At 36.8% G+C, this 22,617-nt stretch overlaps 1 protein-coding gene across 6 annotated transcripts in view; it reads right to left on the bottom strand.

Annotated features, from left to right (window-relative positions):
* Positions 1-6,723: 6,723 nt before the first annotated feature.
* Positions 6,724-22,617, bottom strand: part of PCGF5 (polycomb group ring finger 5) — a 65,648-nt gene continuing 49,754 nt past the window's right edge. For 5 of the 6 annotated variants that reach the window (XM_030453039.1, XM_030453036.1, XM_030453037.1 and 2 more), the window contains 4 exons: positions 21,431-21,529; positions 20,542-20,631; positions 18,472-18,531; positions 6,724-16,184 (listed from right to left, as the gene is read on the bottom strand). In XM_030453039.1, the coding sequence (XP_030308899.1) occupies positions 16,137-16,184; positions 18,472-18,531; positions 20,542-20,631; positions 21,431-21,529 (297 nt within the window). In that variant the 3' untranslated portion in view covers positions 6,724-16,136. The remainder of the gene's footprint in view (positions 16,185-18,471; positions 18,532-20,541; positions 20,632-21,430; positions 21,530-22,617) is intronic. The other variant, XM_030453040.1, reaches the window with a different exon arrangement.

Here is a 22,617-nt window from a genome sequence, read left to right as displayed (position 1 = left end):
CTGACACAACCAGCACAAGGAGAGCCAGTTGCAAATAAATTAATCATTGTAATTTCATGCAGAGCTGTTGCTATTGAAATGACACAGATGATTTAATGATGAAGAGAGGAAAATATTCTGTGAGATCTGATAAGTCAGCACCTGATTTGATAGGAGATCCAACTTGAAAGGTAACACAATGCAGCTGGCTTGTCAGATAGGACTTGTGGTGCAGAGAGGAAACAGGGTAGTCACTGTTGCTGGTAAAATTAATGGTAAAAGCTCCTAGCTTCACAACCCCTTGGTGCTTGAACTCAATGGATAACTGAAGACAGTGAGTGAAATCTCTCCACAATTTGCACAAATACCTGTGACATGTTAATAAGCTTAAAACATGGAGGTTCAGCACATTCTTACAGACAGCTCCTGAATGTAACTGCTGTGCTCTCTTTGTTCTGCTTATTGCAGGGCAGCAGACTATCAGATCAATTTACTCTAGTTTTTCTACATAACTACCTAGCATCAATACTGTCTAGAGAGTCCAGCTCTCCATCCTGGAGATCAAGGATGTTTTTAGAAATCTTTACCACGTAAAGAGGTAGAGGCTGCAAAGTAATGTTTTATGTTTCATCCTGCCTGGGTATGGAGTCACTCTGTTTAACTAACAACCAGCTCCTAAAGGTCAGGACTGATGAGACAGATGGAATTTCCAAACCGCCCTGCCCCCTGCCTCCAACCTCCTTTCAGGGAGTTACAGAGAGTGATGAGGTCTCCCCTGAGCCTCCTCTTCTCCAGACTGAACACCCCCAGCTCCCTCAGCCCTTCCTCACAGGACTTGTGCTGAAGTCCCTTCACCAGCTTGGCTGCCCTTCTCTGAACTCACTCCAGCAGCTCAATGTCCTTCTTGTAGTGAGGGGCCCAGAACTGGACACAGGACTCCAGGTGTGGCCTCACCAGGGCTGAATACAGGGGCAGAATCACTTCCCTGGACCTGTTGGCCACACTGTTCCTGATACAGGCCAGGATGCCATTGGCCTTCTTGGCCACCTGGGCACACTGCTGGCTCATGTTCAGCTTCCTGTCAATCCAGACTCTCAGGTCTCTTTCTGACTGGCTGCTCTCAGCCACTCTGTGCCCAGCCTGGAGCTCCCCATGGGGTTGTTGTGGCCAAGGACCCAGCACTTGGCCATGTTGAACCTCATCCCATTGGAATCAGCCCAGCTCTTCAGCCTGTCCAGGTCCCTCTGCAGAGCCCTCCTGCCTTCCAGATGATCCACACTCCCCCCCAGATGATCCACACTCCCCCCCAGCTTGGTGTCATCTGTGAACTTGCTGATGGTGGACTTAATCCCCTCATCTAAATCATCAGTGAAGATACTAAACAGAACCGGGCCCAGCACTGATCCCTGGGGGGCACCACTGGTGAGTGGCTGCACTGTTCAGCACCACTTTCTGGTGGCCTCCAGCAGTTCCTAACCCAGCACAGAGTGCTCCTGTCTGAGCCCTGGGCTGACAGCTTTTCCAGGAGAATCCTATGGGAGATGGTGTCAAAGGCCTTGCTGAAGTCCAGGGAGACTCCATCCACAGCCTTCCCCTCATCCACCAGGCAGGTCACCTGGAGATCAGGTTGGTCAGACAGGACCTGCCCTTCCTAATCCTGAGCTGGCTGGGTCTGGCTCCTCCTGTAGGAGCTGTGTGATTGCACTGGGGATGATCTGCTCCATAACCCTACCAGGCACTGAGATCAGGCTGATGGGCCTGGAGTTTCCTGGGTCCTCCTATTGTCCCTTTTGTGGATTGCTGGGACATTCGCCAACTTCCAATCATTTGGGACCTCTCCAGTGAGCCAGGACTGTTGGTAAATGATGGAAGGCAGCTTGGTGAGCCCTTCCCCAGCTCCCTCATCACCCTGAGGTGGATCCCATCTGTCCCAGAGATTTGTGAGGATCCAAGGATCAGCAGGTCACAGACCTCCAGGATTACAGGGGAGTTACTCAGCTTCCTATTTCTCTCTATAAGCCCCAGAGGCAGCTGTCCTCAGGACAACCTGTCTTACTGTTGAAAACTGAGGTAAAGAAAGTGTTAAATACCTCAGCCTTTTCCTCATCTTTGGAAACTATGTTTCCCCCATGTCTAACAAGGAATGGAGGTTTTCCCTTCCCCTCCTTCTGCCCTTGATGTATCTGTAGCAAGACTTTTTGTTCAAGTCTCTGTACAGGAAAAAGGTCAGATATTAATGAACATGGAGAACATCTATAAAATCCTGTGAGCTAAGCAAGCCTTGATCCATCTGATTCTGGAGAGACACAGGGGAACTTTTTCTCCCACTCCTTGGGACAGATGCCTCTGTTTTCCCCATATTCCACTCTGGAACCTGGGCCTTGCATACACCCACATTGCTCTGCTGATAGCAATCAGGTGGGTGTTCTGTTGCTGCTCTCCATTCTTACTCAGCATCACTTAATCATCTGGGCATTCCTGGCTCGTTCACCTATTCATGGAAGTCAGGCAAAATTTCGTGGTCTGTTGCATCAGAGGTATTTGTACCTGTAGGCTTTTAGAGATGTTTATAATTTATCCTGTACTAATATGGCAGAAAATACCTTTGATTCACAGTGTAATGGAAACTATCATCAGCTGTTAATTTGACTCTTAGCAGAAGTCTACAACCTCCTGCTCTTTTACTCTTGGGACACGGGATCTTTTCTTAGAAGCTATTAATAGTATGAAGCACTATCTAGTGCTTACTTTCTCACAGAAATGTTTTATTTATATTCACAACTGTGCACTCCTTACCATACTATTTTCCACCATTACCACTCCCAAATATTCCTATTGCAGTGCTTGGTTGTGGGCCAAATAAAAGCAGACCTCACAATATAGCACAACTGGTGACTTTACTTTTTCAAGACCTATGCTTCCCAAGTATTTAATATGAAGAAATCTGTGAGTCCACAGAATTATTTTTGCTCTGGGTTTCTACCTCAGTGTTAGGCTGGTGCTCCCACCAAGAAGCCCCCTATCTTCTTCCATTCTGTGACAGGGCTCTGGTATGCCCTTCAGCTTTTTTCCAAGGACAAATTTTTTAGTAACTCAATGATAAGAGTAGCTGAACTAAGTCTAAGCTTCTTAGTAGTAAAATGTGAGGACATTTAAGAAACAAAGTTATACCTGCTGGTCACTTATTTTAATCTGAGGCATTGCTTATGAAGAAGGCAGCAGCTAAGAATATGGGTGATATTAAAAATGTATTTCCTGGTGCAAGGCAGTATACTTTGAAATACAGTTGTTTATATATACCCAAAGGGCAAACATATTGCACTAAATGAAGCAGGGTGTAAAGGAAGCCTGGCTAGCAATGACCTGAGCTGGTTCCTCAGCTTAAGGCCCCCAGTCACTGCCTGTCTGCTGCCAGTTTCCAGCCACTGCATGGAGCTGCTCTCCAGTGCTGTCCCAGCACAGCTCCGGTGCTTGTGCTCAGGGCCTTGCCTCATTCCTGCCCTGTGAGGTGGCTGCCTGGTATTCCCTGCTGTTGGCATGGCTGAGCTATTTCCTCCACATGGTGCTATCTGCAATGTGACATCTTTGGAAATTCCTGACCCCACCTGCTGTTGTGCAATTGAGAGAGCTGACAACTACGAGAGCTGAAGACAGAATGTCTTAGAGGCTGTTCAGCTTTGGCTTTAGCCAGTCTCCTCCTGTGACTAGCAGTAGATGACATCAGAATACAGAAAATCAGTTCACAGCCCTCTCCCTTGGAAAGATGACTAGTTCCTCCTACCACATCTGTCCCCTCCTCAAAATCCAGCAGATTCTACCAGCAACAAATAAGAATTTAGCTTCCCTTCTGCTTCTTCAAGCAGTGATTATTACAGTTTCTGTGATAGGAAATAAGCTTTTATTAAGTCTCATAGTGATAAAGCATCTTACTTTGTTTCTTGATGAAATATTTTTTTTTACTCCTGAGAATTTGTTTACCATAGAGTAGGTCTTGGCCAGGAACTGCAGGCCAAAGTGGGATGTGGGAATGGGATGCAGATGTTAAGCAACTAAATATCTGCAGTCACTGAAAGGGTTTTTCTGTGCAATTTTCTCCCAAACAGATTTCAGTGTAAATTCTGATTTCACATTACTGTTACCTTGAAAATTTATCTTGCAGTTGCAGCTGAATGTAGTATTACTTTCTTGTGCTAAGTTGCTCTATTCTACTTCCACCTATGGCCACGTTGCCATGGCAAAGTCACTCCTGCATGTTATGTTTTAAATACATAACCTACAAAGCACTTTAGATTCCTTTGACATCTATTTTCCAGGTGATTTTCTCATTTGAGATACAATCTGTAAAACAAATGGAGACCATGGAACCAGCAGAAGAACTCCTGCTTCCACAAAAGCATAACCAGAATCTTATATTCAGGCACTGCATGCTACACGAGTACTCTGTAAGCACATGCCTGATTTTTGGATCAAGCACCTACATAACATGTCTTTGGTTTCATGATGTTACAATGCTGTAACATAATTTCTTGTAGATTTCATATCAAGTATAGTAAATTAAATTACAGTGGCCTTTAAGAACAGTGCTGGTTTTATTCATAGTATCATTTCTCTAAATAAGCCATAGCATTACTTATTTCTTCTTGTATAACACAAATTTCCATTAGCCTGTCACAGAGACAAAACATCTTTGCTTTTATGTCTGTAAATAAATAAAAAAAGTTTAGATGGACAATGCTCTGAACACTCACATTCATCCTCTCAAAGTATTAGCCAGAAAGCTCTTAAAATAGCAATTATTCAAAAATTCAAAAACAAGTTACATATTGCTTACCCCAAGCAGATTAGCAACGTTCTTATTCATCAGGTATTCTGGAAGCACCTTTTCAATCTGACAACCAGCAGAACATGAGAAGAGATGTAGATTGACTGCTGCAAGTTACGAAACTATATACCAGTACAGATCCATGCCTTTTAAAAATCTTTTTTTGAGGTATTTTCATTACTAGAGAACAATAATCAGAGCTGAACCTTTGCAGAAAGAGAGAGGGTCTAGAAGAAGTCCATGGAATTGCTGCTTAACAATATAATGCAATCAACACTGGAGATGATGAAAGAATACATATAAAAATAACAGTGGTATTCTGGATGCTGCTTGCTTCCATGGGCTACCCACTGGGAATATGTCCTTTTTGTTTTTAATGGATTAAATTCTGGATGCTGTCCCATAGAAAATCTATGGAACTATTTAATATATGCATTAAAAAGCCCTATGACATAGTATATACACAATGCTACATAGTAGGTTTTACAATAAGCAGCAGGAAATCCATTAATCTCAGTTACATTAGCACTTCTTAGGTGTACCCTAAAACAAATGCCACTTTTTGCAGTACTAAAATTCTTTTACCTCAAGGCTGGTTACAGTCAAATTTTTCACAAATCATTGTGTTGACTTTTGTGAGTCCTGTGGAATTAGGCAAGTAGCCTTATACCACAAGTAAATAATTTATTTCTTAATGTGAGCCATACATTATCTTTCTCAGAAGAGACCATTAAATCTGCTGTTCAAAGCTATTTTTCTGCTTGGAGTTCTTAATGAGTAATAAGGTGGTTTACAAATTCAACATCATAAACTAGCAGTAGCAAACTTCTTGAGCCCAGTTTTTAAGATTTTCAGAAACCTTGTCGGGTACAGCATAAGGACAAGATGAGCTTACAATGTAGTCTTTTTATATCTGCATCACCCTTACGTACTATAACTGTAAAAATCTGTAGAGGCTACTGAACAGAACTGGAAGTCTTCAAGGGCACTGATATGTACATCTTGTGCATCTTCAATCACCAAAGGAAGAAATACAATCCAAGGACTTTAATGTGTCTCCAAAACTGGCATTAAATACAGCTTTTCTGAAGCTTAGGTTCAGTTTTGTAGTTATTTTCCATATCTATAAATGCAGTTACATATAGTAGTTGCATACTGCAGAAAAGGACAGAACTTCACCTGTAGTTCAGAAAAGATGGACAGAATAGTTTTGAATGTAAAAATATTTTCTCTTCCTGTGTTAGTTTAATGGGATAGATGCCTATGCTTTTGTCAATTATGAATGCAGCAGTCTTCTTTCCAAATGAAGATGTTGGAAGTCTGCCACTGGAATGAGGTGCTCATACTACATACTGCCAGCAAATATCTCTTTCTTTAATGAAAACTACATTACTAAATCACTTTTCTTTTGAAAAACATTACTCTTGCCTATAATGAAGTTGTATAGCATATTCTCCTCTAGAGTGAAAGAAAAAAAATTATCAGGATGGAAAGCAGTTTGAATCACTGTTCTAATATATAAATTCATACGCTGAGCCTCTGATGTAAATAGCTGTTTGCATCCCACCTACCTTCCTCCTTCAATAGAACATAATGTGGGTTTATGACTGACTAGGCTTTTGTTACTAGTCCTATGCATGGTTTTTTGGTGTTTAGTTTTTGTTTTGGTTTGGTTTTTTTCCCCCACAATGATTCTCTTTTAGTTACCTGAAACAAAGTAATTCTTTAAAATAATTTTCTATTAACCAACATTTTTAATAGAAGGAAACATTGCTTAAGGAAACATTGCTTCCAACTTAGAGGGAAAACTTTGCATTCAGTTTTCTGTTTTGCATTTCTGTGAATTAATAGTATGCTTGCATTATTAAAATACAAAGCTAATAAATGTTTTAATTCAAGTGTTACTACAAACTAGAAAGAAGTCAGATAAAACCAGAGATTTTTTTATTGCACAAAATAAATTATATAGAAACAATGCAACAAAACAACTCGTATTATAGGCTGCACAACAGATGTTACAACATGAATATATTTATTGCTTTGAGAAAGGAGCAATTCAGTGCTAGTAAGCAGATTAGTTATACTTCTTGCTCATCTAGACTTTTCATGAAATTAATCCAGCTGGGCTAGTGGCATTTTGCAGCATACAGGTCAGACTGAAGTGTCATTTGCTATCAGCTGTTACAAAGGTGCTGTGACCATTCTTGACATTAGCATGAAGTGCTCAATTTAACATCACCGGTACTGAGCCATAAAGGTAGAATAGATAAAAATATCATGACATATCAGATACATTTATACATAAGAATCTAAAAGGGCCATTTACAGTGTTTTCACGAGCTGTGGTTTAACATCAATCTTGTTTACAAATGTAGATGCAGCTTTGAACAGGCACATTTCACTCTACACCAGGAGGCAGGACCACGGGGTTTTGCCCATAGCCCCCAGTACCAACGCTTCCCTTACCTAAGTGCTCACTGGTGCTGACTCAGTTAGAGAAGTTTTGTTTTTTCCCAGGGCCCCATTTGGCTTCTAAGGATTTTAACACAGATTAAAAATGCCATTCCTTTGGCAGAACTGGGAGAAATTTACAATGCTTTAAGTACTCCAAAACACAAAATATTTGATTCCTCAGAAGAAAGACTGGTAGTACAGTAGTACTGGTATTGCACTCATTGATCAAATATATAAAGTTTTTAACGTGCTACTTTGTGGACCCTGAGCTGTTAACCCCGAGGAATTCATATGGAAATTGGGTCTTCACAAAAATCATCAAAATGGACAATATTCAAATAATAAAATCCATCAAAACCTAATTACTTGCAGATCTTTGTGGAGTGTGCATATTAATGAGATAGTGCTGTTGCAAATGTCCACAGTCTGAGTACAATTCTCCCCTCATTTGACAATTATTTACTCAGCAAGTATTTACTCAGCTGGGTTTATAGCACTGAATTCTACTGCTACCGTACATGTTCAGTGATGCCAAACTTACTTACTTATGGGAAGATTAATATAATAAGATGAAATTGAAACAATATTAGCCTGCCATGAAAGGAAATTCAGTGTTGAAGTAGGAGTTCTGGGTCATTTCAAGTTGTAACTACAAGGATAATTAAAGAAAGTAGCTCCATCGAGGCCAAGCTGAAGAGCTCAACTTAGCATCAGGCCCACAGAGTAGACCCCTACAGAATTCCACTGAAGTAAGTAAACAGATTTTGGAATGTACACTAATAACTACAAATAAATGTGTTCATCACTCTTTACTGTACTTTAATAAAATCCTTTACTTTACTGCTTTTTTTTTTCCTTGAAACTGTGTTAATCCAGTACTTTGAATCAAAATACAGTTAATAGTGAGGTTTCAAGTAGCTGATAATATTAAAAGAATTATAATGAATTTAAAATATATTATTTGTGCAAATGCTCAGAAACCTTAGTGATGCCATCATGTTCCATGCACATGTCCAGCAGCAGTTTCCTTTGCAGGAAAATAACTACTGAACATGAAAAATTATAATTACCTGGCATATGTTTTCATTTGGGCAATTCTTTTTTAAATACTCTATGTAGAATTTTGTGACCGTTTTGTTGAAATGTTTATAACAATACACAACTGAATAATCAAATATGCCCTAAAGCATCTATCCAAACATCACAAAAGTTAGAAGTAGTTTTATAATTATTATGAAGTATAAATGTTATAAGGCAGGATAAAGCTAATATCAAAGATGAAAACCAGCACCATTAGTCTGTTTTGCAATTGGCATTCTGATCAGATAGAAAATGTATCATCAGTCAGATACAACTGATCAAGTTAAGAAATGCATTTAGCCCAGCTGTACTAAGTATACAGCTTCACACAGAATAAACATTCCATAAATCAACAGAAAATGCATCTGAGCACAAAAAAATAAAAATATGTAAGTGATTCTCTAAGCAGCATTTTGTTTTCTCTTTTTTCAAAACATTAACATAGATAAGATATTGGACTGATTAAATATCTACAAGTGCTTTTCCTTTACAAAAATACATATATTCTTAATAGTAGGATAGACTGTCATTAACAATGACCTGGTTTTTTTTTTCACTTCAATTTGAATGATTTATAAGCTAAATTTCACAACCACAAAAAGGTTTATTTGTAATATGATGTTATCACTTTTGACAAAAAGCTTAAAACATTTTATATTTTAAAACAGATTAGCAACATAACATCACAATATGTTCTATGAGCTCCTAAGTACTGTGAGGGCTGTTATATCAAAAACTGGTAACTACTGATCAAACGCAAGGAAGCATTGAAACCTTATTACTGCTCACCATAGGCTCCTTTCTTATCATAACTTGGATCACAGCTTATATAAGGACACTTAGGCCCCCATCCCAAAAAAATAATCCATTGACAGTAACCATCATCTATTCAGTAGCCTGGAACATCCAACAAATCAGGCCTTGCATTAATTAAAAAAAAAAAAATGCAAAACATTTTCCATTCAATAGTTAAGTCTGCAATAAGAGAAAAAATGATGCATTGCTTCATGTTTATTCTAAGCTTGTATTTGAGAAAAAAAATTACGATCAATAAGTTTTTATATTGAAATATTTCAGTCAGCTTAGTAATTAATTTGTCCTATTGCTTTCCAGTTTACTTAATCATTATCCTGGAAAAGGAAATCAAGATACTCAGATTTCATTGTTCTTTTTTCACTGAATAAGCAAATTAAGTAAATTGACTTCTTGTTAATCAATGGTCTCACATTAATGACAATGCCATTTGCTAAAAAAATATCTATAAAAATCTGTAAAACATACTTAATATCTTCTCACTATCCTCCAAGTCTGTCCTCTCCACCCTCCAAAATATCACTGAACTACAACTAGAAACCCCAAAAGTAGCTTGGTGAATATTTTGTGCTTTGGAAGGTTTGCAGGATTGACAGCACACTGAAGTTTTTCACTAGTTCACAGGCCAGGTATAGCAGACACATCAGTGATGCAAGCCTTTGTGCTTTCCTTCGGGAACATCAGCTATGACTCAAAGAGCTACTCTAGGACTGTTAACTTTTTTGCTCCTCCTGGTTTTTTTCCCCCCCTTTTCTCTTTTGTCTTGGAAACTGTTAGGTGTGCCTAACCCTTTAGCTTGGTGACATAGGCAGCTACCACCAGTTCAGTTCTGCTTGAATGATTCCAGGTGTAACTCTTGACCACTGCACTTCAGAAAGAGTGTCAGTGTCTTCTGCCAAGTCAGTTTCTGGGTGGCTTTACCTTTGGTATTAAATTGGTCTTTTAGAACTATTAGGCAGTCAGATTATCCATAAAAATAGTTTCTTCTTTTTAAAAACCCTTTTTAAATGAACAAACTAAATATCTGACAACAAAGAGTAATTTAAAATCAATTAGTGTGTGATATTTATCTGTAAAAAGGGAGTATGTTTCACTAAAGCATCCAAATTCATGAAACAACATCTACTACACTCAATTTAATACAAAACAGAATTTTAGGAGTAGAACACCATCATAAAATATGTGCCTTGCACTTCGATAATAAACTTCTTTATAACAACTTTGTAATACAAACCTCAGTATCCTAACTAGCAGCACAAATGTTTTATTGTTGCACCAATTCTGTATAATGTGTAGCAAACTACTCTCAAACATATTTTGCTTTCCACTCACTATCATAAGGGAAAGAGGAAACCAGTAACTACTTGGGTTCACCTTAGCCTGTCAACTGTCACATTATTAACCTTGTTAGAACCACTTGCTAAAAATACACACACACACACAAAAATTACTTCAAAGCAAAGTAGGCCTAATGGTTCAGATGCACATGCAAAGTCAAATTAATGTCTCTCTTTGGTTAAAATTAATGTAATGGATTTCTTTCTACCAGTACAAAAGATAGTCTGGACATTTCTACCTGTCTACAGAGCTCCTTCATTTCACTACCACAATGCAGGACTGGATCTAAATTGCTGGATCGAAATTGCTTCCTAGAGAATGAAAAGATGTCCTTACTCAGCTTCAGTAGAAAGCTACTTGAATTCAGGAAATTTATGGCACATACCTTGGATGGAAGAATCTGTGAAGAATTTATTCATTAATCAATTTCCTATTCTGGAATCTGATGTTTTATTCTGGTCTAGAGACAGTGCAGACAGTAATTAAAAAAAAAACCAACAAAACCCTCAACTGGTAAATTTGCTTTATGAAGAAAGACGTATTACCATTATAAGATCATCTTTTGGGTGACATTCCTACAGAAGGATGTTTCAGCTGAGGTCTGAGGGCCAGAAAACCCATATGTGATAAAACTAGTGGTAAACAAGCAGTTGGAATCTTTTTATCTTTTCACATTTCCTTGCGGGTGAATCAATCCCCTCGTGTCTTCAAATTAACCCTGGAATACGATGCAGTAGACTGCAATCTTTCCTCAAACAAGGGTCTTCAGTTGAACACCTTGGAGAATTATTACCTTGTTCAAACTGGCTATAAAGGATTCAAATTGCAGAACTATGAAAACTTTCCTGAAATCCATGAAAGCTGCATGTGCAATTTTTTCTTTTTAACTGCTCAATGTTTCTACCTGTTGAGCATGAAATGGGGTGGGGTATGGAACTGGGAAAAGATGTGTAAGAACCTAGAATTACAGGACAGAGAGTACATTTCAATGGAGACAAATAATAAAATAAAGTAGCATGAAATAAAATTAGAGGGGAATATCCTGCATGATACACACACTTTTGATGGGAGCAAACTGATGCTTTCAGCCTGTCTAGATTAAGTGAATAAACTGGAACAAGCTCTTGATTTATGCATCTCTGTTTATACATTCTCTGTGAACAGGCATTTATTTTGTAATTTGGTCTTTCCTGGGATAAAAATGAGTGGGATCAGCCCATGCAACTGACCAATATTTTATGTAGCCCCTCTATCTAAAGGACTCAGTCTGTTAATTTTGAGACTCAAGACTGGTTTAAAGTAAATATCTGCTCTCTAGTATTTCTACCAGATGTAATATGGGGCTTAGCTGGAGACTACTCCTTTTGCTCCAAGTCCTCCCAAGGACATTTTTCTGGAGAGTGAATGCCTCTTGGTGTCTTCAGCGATAAGAAAAGGTTAAAAAAAGGGCAAGTGGAAGAATTCAACTTTGTGATTAGTTCAATTAAAGGACTAAATCCTGACCCATTTTGTAGTAAACAGCAGAGAAGGAAAAATTGTTTATTTCTCTCATAAAGTCATGTCTATCAATTATCCATGGGAGAGTTGACATGGAACTCTGGACAAGAGCCTAGCTTGTATCTAAAGGGAATGCAATCAATCTCTCTTCTCCTGCAGATTTACTGAAACTCTAAGTGCAGAAAAGTCAAGCCAAATTGTTGTAACCTATGACAGGTAAAAGGACCAATATCCAGAATTCAAGGGTTCCTTATGCATAAAATTAAATAATTGGAATACAGAAGTAATTATTTTCACATAGTTTCTATTGTGATAGGTGTAAGTTTTCAATTTTTAATTATTTAACTGAACACATTTTCTGCTTGTTTATGATGAAACTTTCTCGATACAGCATGTTTGTGAAAAATTCTTGCTGAAAATATTGACCATAGATAAAACACAGAAGCAAATATTACCCTGCCAAATGCAAATAATGGGCTTAAAATGTATTCTGTATTAATAATCAGGCACTTTGCTTTATATAACACTTTCAGTAAAGTTAAAATAATACTTTTTATACATGTTTTTTGCATAATAGTTGCAAGAGAGCTGAGTATGCACAATATATTATAGGGTTGCATTCTCCTAGGACCAAAACCCCAGAAACTTTCATGTGAACAGTACCTACTACAGTGGTGAGTCTCTCAGATTACTGTAGCAACCTTTTTGGTATTTCACTCAAACAATATGTTTATAGGACTAGGCCCCTTGCTATGAGCAGCAGAGTAATGGACAATGGAAGATACATTTCTTGATTAATCATCTAATTCCATATTGTTTGATGTAATACAGACTCTTTTTAGTAAATTCTAGCTCACAGTTTGTTGCTAGACCAAAGCAGAATAGAGCTGTGCTCAGAGAAAGACTTTCATTAATGAGTTACCTCAGAATTAAAAGCCAATCCAAGTTTTTTTACTTTTAGAGAAAATACTAAATGTGCAAAATAAGAGACAGCAAAGTTAGGTAGTAGTGCAGAATTGTTTGGTCTCATTACTCGGCAGCTGGGTACTGCCAAGTATTGGAAAGCCAATAAAACACAGTGGCAGCAACACATTTAAATGTCACAGAAATGCTCAGAAAGTGGCTGCATACAGCAGTCTGCTCTAGGATGGCATTTGGTGCAGTTTAAATGGAATGCTTAGGTGCTCAATTCAATTTACCCCATCTTTGGCACACAGGAATCTGTAAACATGTCCTTATGTTTACATGATCAGGTATTCTTAATTGGCACAAATGAATTAGATGTGCATATCTGTAGACACATGGCACGTATGTACTACATGGGAGAGAAATTTCCTGCAAAGAAGGCAATGCCTGTGTTATACAAGCCACTCAGTTAAGATACGTATTTCACTAGCACTTCACTGCTGCAAACCCCATGAAACTATAACAGCACTGAGGTGCTGTGCCATCAAATCAGGAACACATGAAGTGTAAATAGTTAGATCAAATGCATTTAAAGCCATGATTCCCAGGTGAACATCGAATCATATCTGTCAGTATTTTCCATGCCTTCTGTAATATATCTTTAAATTGCATCAAGAAAATCGGATAAATTAAGCCAATGCCTAATTCTGATGAAGAGAGTTCACAGTTCTCTGAGTTGTGAATATAGAAAGTGATTAAACAGTCAAATCTTCTACTGGTTGCCATTCAGTAGTCAAAACAAAGCAGTCCTACTTTCAGGGGTCCTGTTAGGTGGATGCAAACATCTGCATAAGATAACTTGTATAGTTTCCTCCTCTTTAAAAGAAGTCTGTTCAAATTTGACAAAATAGTGAGTGCAATTTTGAGAAAAAAAATTATCCTCTGAACCATGCAATGAAGCGTAGCATCATTAGTTTTGTGATAAAACTGAAACAGGCGCTTTAAGTCAAGTAAATCTACAGTGAAAATTCTGTTATAAAAACACATGAAATATATAAAACTGTAAGGTGTCATCTGTATGTGCACGTAAGTATTTACAAATAATACCCTATTTCCTCCGTACAAAAGACGTGAGTATCTTAAAGAGAAGAATGATTTGCAATCAGAATGCATGCTCTACTATTCCAAACCGCTCCATTAAGAGGACACAAAGAACCTATTTTTCCCTAGACACACAGCAGAGGAGAAGAGCCCTCCCTACATGGAGTATCTTCTTGTTTCTGTCAAGTAGCATATGATAGATTTGGGTGGGCAAAAAGATGACTGCATCCTGCAGCCAGCACACGCAACCCTTCCCATAGACAGAACGGGCAAACCAGTGGCAGTATCAGTCAGCACACTGTGCCTGCAGAAAGGAGCAATAGCTTCCTAAATATTTTGCTTCTCCAGGTTCACTGGCATCTGCACAATATGTGCAACCTTGACCTGCAATGGCAGGTTTCCTAAACTAACTGCTACCAACAGCCTCTATATTTCTGCATGTCATCTGGGCTTTGGAGTGCATTGGTAGAGTTCAACCAGACTATCCACAGAATACTCAAGTTACCAATGTTAGAACTCCTGCTAAAGTTAAAGGGGCCAGTTTTAATCCACAACATGCTTATTTCTCCTACAGAAACCTACTAATATACACAAACATAAATTTACAAAGGAGTTACAGCCTTTCATCTATCCTTTTGTACTTGATCCCATGATGGAATTTTTACTTTGTCTTATCTAAGAATGATTAATTCACTCCATAGTAGCTTCTGAAAAAATAATTTGGTTCCTTTTTGCTGTATGCAAAAGGCATAACAAAGTAAATAGTTTTCTACAATACTAGCAGGTGTGTATTAAGAAATTACATAAAGGTTCTGAACTGTAAGTATCTCCACAGAATTTGAAGTGAAAATCTGAACTGACTTTTAAACAGAGCAAAGACAATGGAAGACTACAGAAAACATAAATGTTACTATGTTTCCTGCAACACTACCAGAAACACCAATAAACATTCTATACTAGAACCATTATTCTTGCAATACCTAAAGGCAACACTCACTTTTTATCCAGCAATACCAGGTCTTAAAAAAAAAAATTACCTGAACAATTATTTTGGTCAGACTGATTATTTTCAGTATTGCATTACATCTAATTTTATAGAAATAGTTTTATGATGTGACTTAAACTAATGAAGATATCTGTAATGAATTCTAAACTCTGAATAATCACAAGAGATCTATAAGGCTATTAAAGCTATATATTATTTTTGTCTTAGCATTAATATACCTCCAACCAATCTTCAAAGGAAAGGTAATAATTAATTAAAAATTTGCCTTGCTTGTAATCTTACAGTCAAATTTATTTGTTCCATAGACATTTGCATTATTTTAAAGTTGGCTTTTAAAGAAGTTTTATCATAAGAAATGTACTCTGACCAGAAGCCATTTTCCAAAAATAGCTAGTATGCCAAATTCCAATGTTTAGGGAAATCATAGAAAAGTGCAATCACAAAGGTGGCAATGCTTTTATGCAATATTAGAAGAATCTAGTTAGAAAAATTAAAATTACTGTTTTGAATTACCATGTTCTACATCTCTTGTTAAGGGTAATTAATCTTCATTCACTGCAAAAGGACTGTTGCACACTCATGAGTGAGCTATACCTGGACCCATGAGAAGCTTATCAAGAAAAAGGTAGTGGCCCAATCACCACTTTTCTAAATATATTTTCCATACAAAATATTTTCAAGGTATAACCCTTAGTTATTTGTACAGTACGCTATGATTTAAACAACAATATTCAGTAAAATAGTAAGTGTGTGAAACTGCAACACTGCATGGAACGAGCACTCTGCCATTTTGCTAGTGTAATCAATATTAGGACCAGGTAAATCTTCTAGCACACAAGCAAAACTATTCCATGGTTTTTGAATCTTGACTGTACACTTCATGATTTTGGCTATGATTTGCAGCACACTAGTAAGATACACAAATATCTTATGCACATTTCAGTAGCAGAATGGCACTTGGCTTGTTCTAAGAGAAACAACAGAGATGCAACTGACAGTTTTAAGAAATACAATGTCCTTATTTGCATGCTGAAAATCTGGTCGTGTCCCCCTAATCCAGGCACATCCATTCATTGTGCAATCTGTCGATGGGTAAACAAATAGTGCAGGATTCATCTCAGTGGGATCTGGCCCTTTGGTCTAACCGAAGTCAATTCTAGGTCGATACTGAAGTACCATAGGGTAAGACTAAAAATAAAAGCAAGAGAAAAACGACAACAAAAACAGACAAGAAAACATGAAGGAATAATTCATAAAAAACCACAAGAAAATGCAGTTAAAGATTGCCTTAAGAACAGCCAGATCTTATCCCTAAGACTCTGTGTATGACAATGTTTCATTTATATGAAATAATTCCCTATATTTCAACAGTTAAATCCATACCTGTACTTCAAACCTCTATTTAATCTCTCAGCTGTAGTGATTTATCATTAATATAAAATTCCTGTATCTGCTTCTATATATTTCACTATTTATGTTTTATGACATATATACTTGGAGTGCTCAAAGCAACCCCTCTTTTTCTGTGTTTCTGTTTGAGAAAAGGCAGTCTTGAAATTTTATATTTTCTAAACCAAAGTCTATTTAACAGATGATGTATTTAACTTCATTTTTGTATTTGTGGAGGTTCTATGGCTATACTAGTAGTCAGCACTAAAGGGAGCCAGACTGCTCTGGTAGTTAAAAAGAATTGCCACCTCATTTTCTGAGAGATGAGGTCTCCCCCAAATCCAAACTCCTCAACTTCAGATCTAGTGATATATTTTTTCAGTTCCTACTGGGGAAAAAAAAAATAATAATAATAATTTAAAAAAGCAAATCAAATGTTTGGATCTCTGAATTGGGAAAAAAACTGTTGTGGAATGGGAGGCAATAGTGAGTGGGTTTCCAGAAAATGCCATGGAATAACTGGGTACATGTTGCTGGAACTGCTGCTTTACTGAATGTCTTATTTTTTCAATCTGTCAGCATTTCATTTAAGTCTTATATTTTCCTCTTAACTTCGTTAGAGTACTGGATGCCCTTTATAGTATAAAACCCAGGAAATTTTTCCTGTCTCAGCAGCTGTAGGGGCTTAACTATCTCTCTGCCACAGGGCAGAGGAACACAGTTAATTTGTCTTTTTTGTTGCAAATTTTGAAATGTAATGATTTATTGCAGAAGCTATCACTAAACCCAGAAATATTTTAATGCATCCTTCAAATGTGATAAGGATGAATTTCAGCAACCAGAGGATAAAGATATCACTGCAGAGATCTATATGGATTTATAACTTCTCATGCCAAGCCCGTGAAATGATCACCAGAACTAAATGTGATGACACTTGCTTGGCATTTACAAACTGGAGTGCAGTGAGATCCCAACATAAACCCAGAGGTATTCAACAGCAGCAGGAGCATTTTGGAGAGAAGACAGGGAGCACCATGTCTGCATGTGAAATTAACAGACACATATTTGTAGTACCATAAGTGACTTGGTCACTGATTCTTATGAGCAGGATACAACTACCATATTATTCAAATGTTATCTCACATCTTTCACTTTGATTATACAAATTGTCTCTGGAAGTACCCAACTCTAATTGGAAGTGCATATAGGCAGAGACAGAATAGTAACCTGTAGCCTGGCTGAAATTGCCAGGTAAACCAGTGATGCTCAGTGTTTTTAAAAAACAAAATTATGAAGTAATTGTACAAATAAAACACACTACACCAGAACATTTCTACCAAGCATGACTGCAGTAGATCATTCCCATCCATAGTGGGGAGTGGCCCTCTATCATTAATTTTTTTCTAAGCAAAAAAATTGTTCCAAACTTCTCAGGTAACTTTTAGAAATCAGTTCAAATCAAAATTAGTTATAAGTAAACTGAAATATAGTTTCATATAGGTATGAACTGGATTAACCAATGAAATTTAAAATCATCTTTGATTTGTAGGTGTTGGGGGTTTTGTGTTTGCTTTATTCCAGATATAAAATATTTATTCCATTTCTAATTTTAAAAGATGTGAAAGAAATACAGTATTAGAAAAAGCTAACATTTCTTTACTCTTTAAATAACATTTAAATTAAATAACGTATGAATTGCCATAAAGAGATGAAACCAATGTAGTCTCTTTTGATTCACACTCTTCAGTTTTGATCCCTTGTCAGTGACTGCACAATACTACAAGTTAGAAGGATGAGATAGGAAGAGGTAGATAATCCTTCCAGACTGATGCAGTCCGATATCTCTAGATGCCATGTCTAACAAAAAGATAAATGGCCTAAAGTAAAAGAAACACCTAAATGTTTGGAAAGGATTCTATTTATTCCTGAAATAAAGTCTCTGAAGGAATGAAAATGCTCAGGACTTGTTCATAGAGTTCTAGCACTTTGAAGTGAGGACTTCCAAAAACTCTGCAACTTGGACTACAACTGACGTGCTGACAGGACCTTAATGACTGCAGCATGTACAGTCGTGAGTGCCTCTTACCTGATAAAAAGTGCCATCCAGTGAGCAGACTTGTGCAGATGAGCAGTTCTGACACCGAAACTGCGAAGGAGATGATTTTCTGATCAGATAAGAGGCATCCACAGCTGGACATTTACAATTACCACTTAAATGTTCTGGGGTTTTTTTTTGGTTTTTTTTGTTTTTTGGGTTTTTATGTGTGTGTGTTTGTGGGGATTTTGGTTTGGTGGGGTTTTTTTTGGTTGGGTTTTTTTTTCTTTTTTAAATTTTCAAATGTAAAGGTTAAAACTAATGTACTTATTCAAAACAGGAAAGACTTCTCTAATGAATAAATGGATAATTTCTCTTTACCACTCTACCTCTTGCTCGTAAGGTCCACAGGTGTACCCATAAAAACTCATGGTGAATAGAACCAAAGACAGAGATAATAGATTTACTTGATCTCCATCCAAAAGAAGAGATTGATAATTAATTACCATCACAGTTTCTGTTCTATAACAAGAACCAAAAGAGTTAAGGAAAACAAAATCATACAAGTCCAGATGTTACTGGACTCATTAGTAGCTCAATGTAAGCTTTACAGGTTTTAGTTTGTTGCTTTCAGCTTCAGGGGGACAATTTACAACTACATAAAGGAAAAGATGAACACATCTGACTCTACTATAGGTATGTAAATTGCCAACATTTATATTCACCTAATTTTAAAAACTCTATTTCTGAGATTTTTAAACAATTTTAACCAGTACAAACAATGTTCTTTTTGTCAAGATAATAGTTACTCTTTCTTCCTAACCAATGCAGCTGCCCATAGTCCATTTGGAAGCAGAGGCCAAAGGACTAAAAGCCATGAAAGAATTCCATTAGTGTTGCCTCAACGTGTCCTGCTACTACAGACAATGCTAACAAAAATGTAAGATGGCAAACCAAAACCCCACCCACCAGTTTCAAGGCAATATTGGAAAAAATACTACTTAAACTACTGGTATAATACTGGGGCTTCAGAAATCATATTATTTGAGTGCAAAAATATTATTTTCAAATTTAATTAATAATTCCCTATGTACATCAACTCCTCTAGTTCCTATCAAAATCCATCTTTCCTCCCCTCCACTACAGGTTAAGGCAAAATTTTAAGGAACACATAAATTTTTAAATCTACAGTTTGCTTAATCCTTGATCTTCTCTGTCTGTGTCACAGTATTTTATATTCTGAGTACTAAGAAGCTTACAGAAAAACAGAAGTAGAGAGAGCTTTTAATATTTTATAGATCAGTACATGTATGTTAAGTGCTTAATCTTAGTCATGCTCCAATATAGTCTCCACTGCTACTGCTAGATAACAAATTTGCATAAATTGCTACAAAAGAATAAAGAGTGAGAAACCATCAATAGCCACACAAAATGAATGCATAAAAGAAAGGGAAGAAATGGGTATATGATATCTAACAAAAAAATTAATTTACAAGGCAATACAAGGGCTACTAGATCAAACTGAGTATCAAACCTGAAAGAAACACCCGTGAGTAAATGAAATATTGCACTCTAAATGATACAAAAGCAGCAAAGAAAACTCATTTAGCTGTGATATCTGGCTGCTAACTGTTACACAGCATATCTACAAAAAAGGGGGGGGTAGTCTGAACATAAACAGTATCAAAACAATTACATTTTGGAGGTAATTTTTCAGTGCCACTTAAAGTTTACTGACTGAATAAAACAGACTCTTTATACAGAACTGCTGGATGCAGATTTCCCAACTACTCTAACTCAAAGGTCACTGAAGGCAAATTTGCAGAAAAAGAGCAAGCACTTGAGTTTTCATGTACTTGACTTAAAACTCAGAGCAAAACTTAAATGTAAGTTTTGTATACCTGTTCTTTTTAAATTTCAGAATCTACATAATATACCTGCTGCTGGGTTTCATTCAACTCTTTTAAGTAAAGAAATCAAAAAAACACCCAAAATTAATTTTTAGATAAGGGCTTTTTTGAGGGGTCAGAGCACGTATTTTGAACAAGGCTGCGAAAGCTTTTATATTCTCAGTAATAAATATACCAAAGCATCCTGTATGAATAATGTAACAGCATTTACATTTTCGCCTCTTAGTCTCCATCTTGTCATATAGATGAATTCCATAGTGTGATCCTTCCCCATGATTTCTCCGTTGCATAGTACATCCAGCTTAAAATATAATACAACAAGCAGTCAGGCAAAGAAATAGCAAATTTTAACATCTAAATGAACGCCTAAGAGAATCTTCAAGAGTTAATCCCACAACTCCTATCACTATATAACTCCATCAGAAATGTATATCAAACCTGCACAAATACAACATGCTGACAGTTAGCTACTTTGTGTAAGTATTCCACTTTAGTTTTTCACTTTGTGTTTTCAGTTAAGGTGTGGACAGAATCAAGTCTCCTAAGCTAAGTAGAAAATCATTAACAGACAAACATTCCCTCTATTTTCACCAGTACTGCACAGTACCAATTCAAAGAGAAAGCCTCATGTTGTATTTTGAAGGCCTTCTTGCTATGTCAACAATCTTTTGAGCAATCAAATAATTATAAAAAATAGTTTAATAATAATGGTGAATTATAAGTAAGATGTACCTCTGATTACGCAAACATGACTGTTCATTAGCTGAAGGCAAAAGAAAAAGTAATGATCTTGCGTCAAATTACTGGTTTAAACCATATTTTAGCATCTTGCTTCTGAACTCCAATGAAAATGTTTGACAATTCTTTCATTACTATAGCCATGTTTTTCTGATTTTTAGAGGAAAAAATGTTGAAATTTTGAAGTGAGCAGATATGATCCCTTCTCATTTACAGGCAGAAAATCTTACTTGGAATACTGAACTGTACTTAGTGGTAGGAGTTAAAAAAACTATTCCTCAAGTTCGATTATTATTGTACTTCATAAAAACCTAATGCATTACAGGGAAATAAAAATACATGCATCATTCTTTCAAATATACCTCATAAGAACTTGGAAGTTTTAATTTTAAGCTGAGAAACTTTTTGATGGTTCCCACAGTCACTCGAGTGGAACAGCGAATGAATTTCTTCATTAAACCCTAAAGCAACAGCAACAAAACAGAAAAAAGCATGTTAGAAAATCTGGAGCATGTAAACAATCTTTAATGCAAGAACAGTTGTTATTGGTAATTTTTTCAACTAGTAACCAATATTACTGTACTCTCATCTGATTCATAATGGTGCCATAGGTTCATTTAGTTCATTTTTTTGCTAAAATTACAAGATGACAAAAAAGTTCAATTGACCCACTAAAGCCACCAAAAACCCAAGAACTTAGTAATCTATGTGTTAGTAACACTGGAAGTCAAACAGAGACTCCATTTCTTAGAATTTCTTCAATCCTTGAGAAAAAAAAAGAAGTTGTAACATCTTCAAACAGTCTAAGTAAAATACAGGCAAGCTACAAACTCGATGTGTTCTATTATCAGATTCTGTGATAAAAACCTAATGGTTTTGATTAAACAGGAAAGCTGGAAACCTGACACTCCTACCTGGTGATGGAGATACAGATTTCTTACTGTATATAGCATAAGCACACAGTGATAACACGTGCTTGCTGAATCAAAACTTTTTTACTGTGTGAGAGCTTCCAAAACTATATATGTAATGTGGGACACAGAAAAATGAAGTAGAGTTTTATATGACATATTTTCAATATTTTTGCAATTTTTAACTTTGTAATTTAATAATACATTATTAAAATCTAAGAGGATTTCCAAACACTTTCTTCTAGACTCAATACCATTAGTTTTTCATCCATTCAGGAAAGAAAACAAATACCCCTAATTCTTAAAACAACAGATTAGCAGGCATTACTCTACAGATTTTACAGAGGGAAGTGAGCTGCCCAAGGCCACAGGCAACAAGTCAGTGTCAGGTTTACAGCTTAGAAGATCTGGATCATAGTCATTCAAAGCTCAAGCTATCTGAAAGCAGCTTCATGCTGGCACGTGAAGACACAGATCCTGAAAGTGCAAGGCAGATAGCCTACAGCTAGCTTTTAAGTACCTCTGTGGTATTCTGTGGTAATGTGTAATGCAGTTGTATATCATCAAGGCTGTAAACTATAAAACTATAATCCATTAAAAAAAAAATCTCCTTCACAGGTGCATTTCTGTTCAGAATC

Source organism: Calypte anna, chromosome 6 (genome assembly GCF_003957555.1).
Source record: "Calypte anna isolate BGI_N300 chromosome 6, bCalAnn1_v1.p, whole genome shotgun sequence".
Taxonomy (NCBI): Eukaryota; Metazoa; Chordata; class Aves; order Apodiformes; family Trochilidae; genus Calypte; species Calypte anna.
The sequence above is the reverse complement of the archived record's forward strand: the minus strand, read 5'-3'. Positions and strand labels throughout refer to the sequence as shown.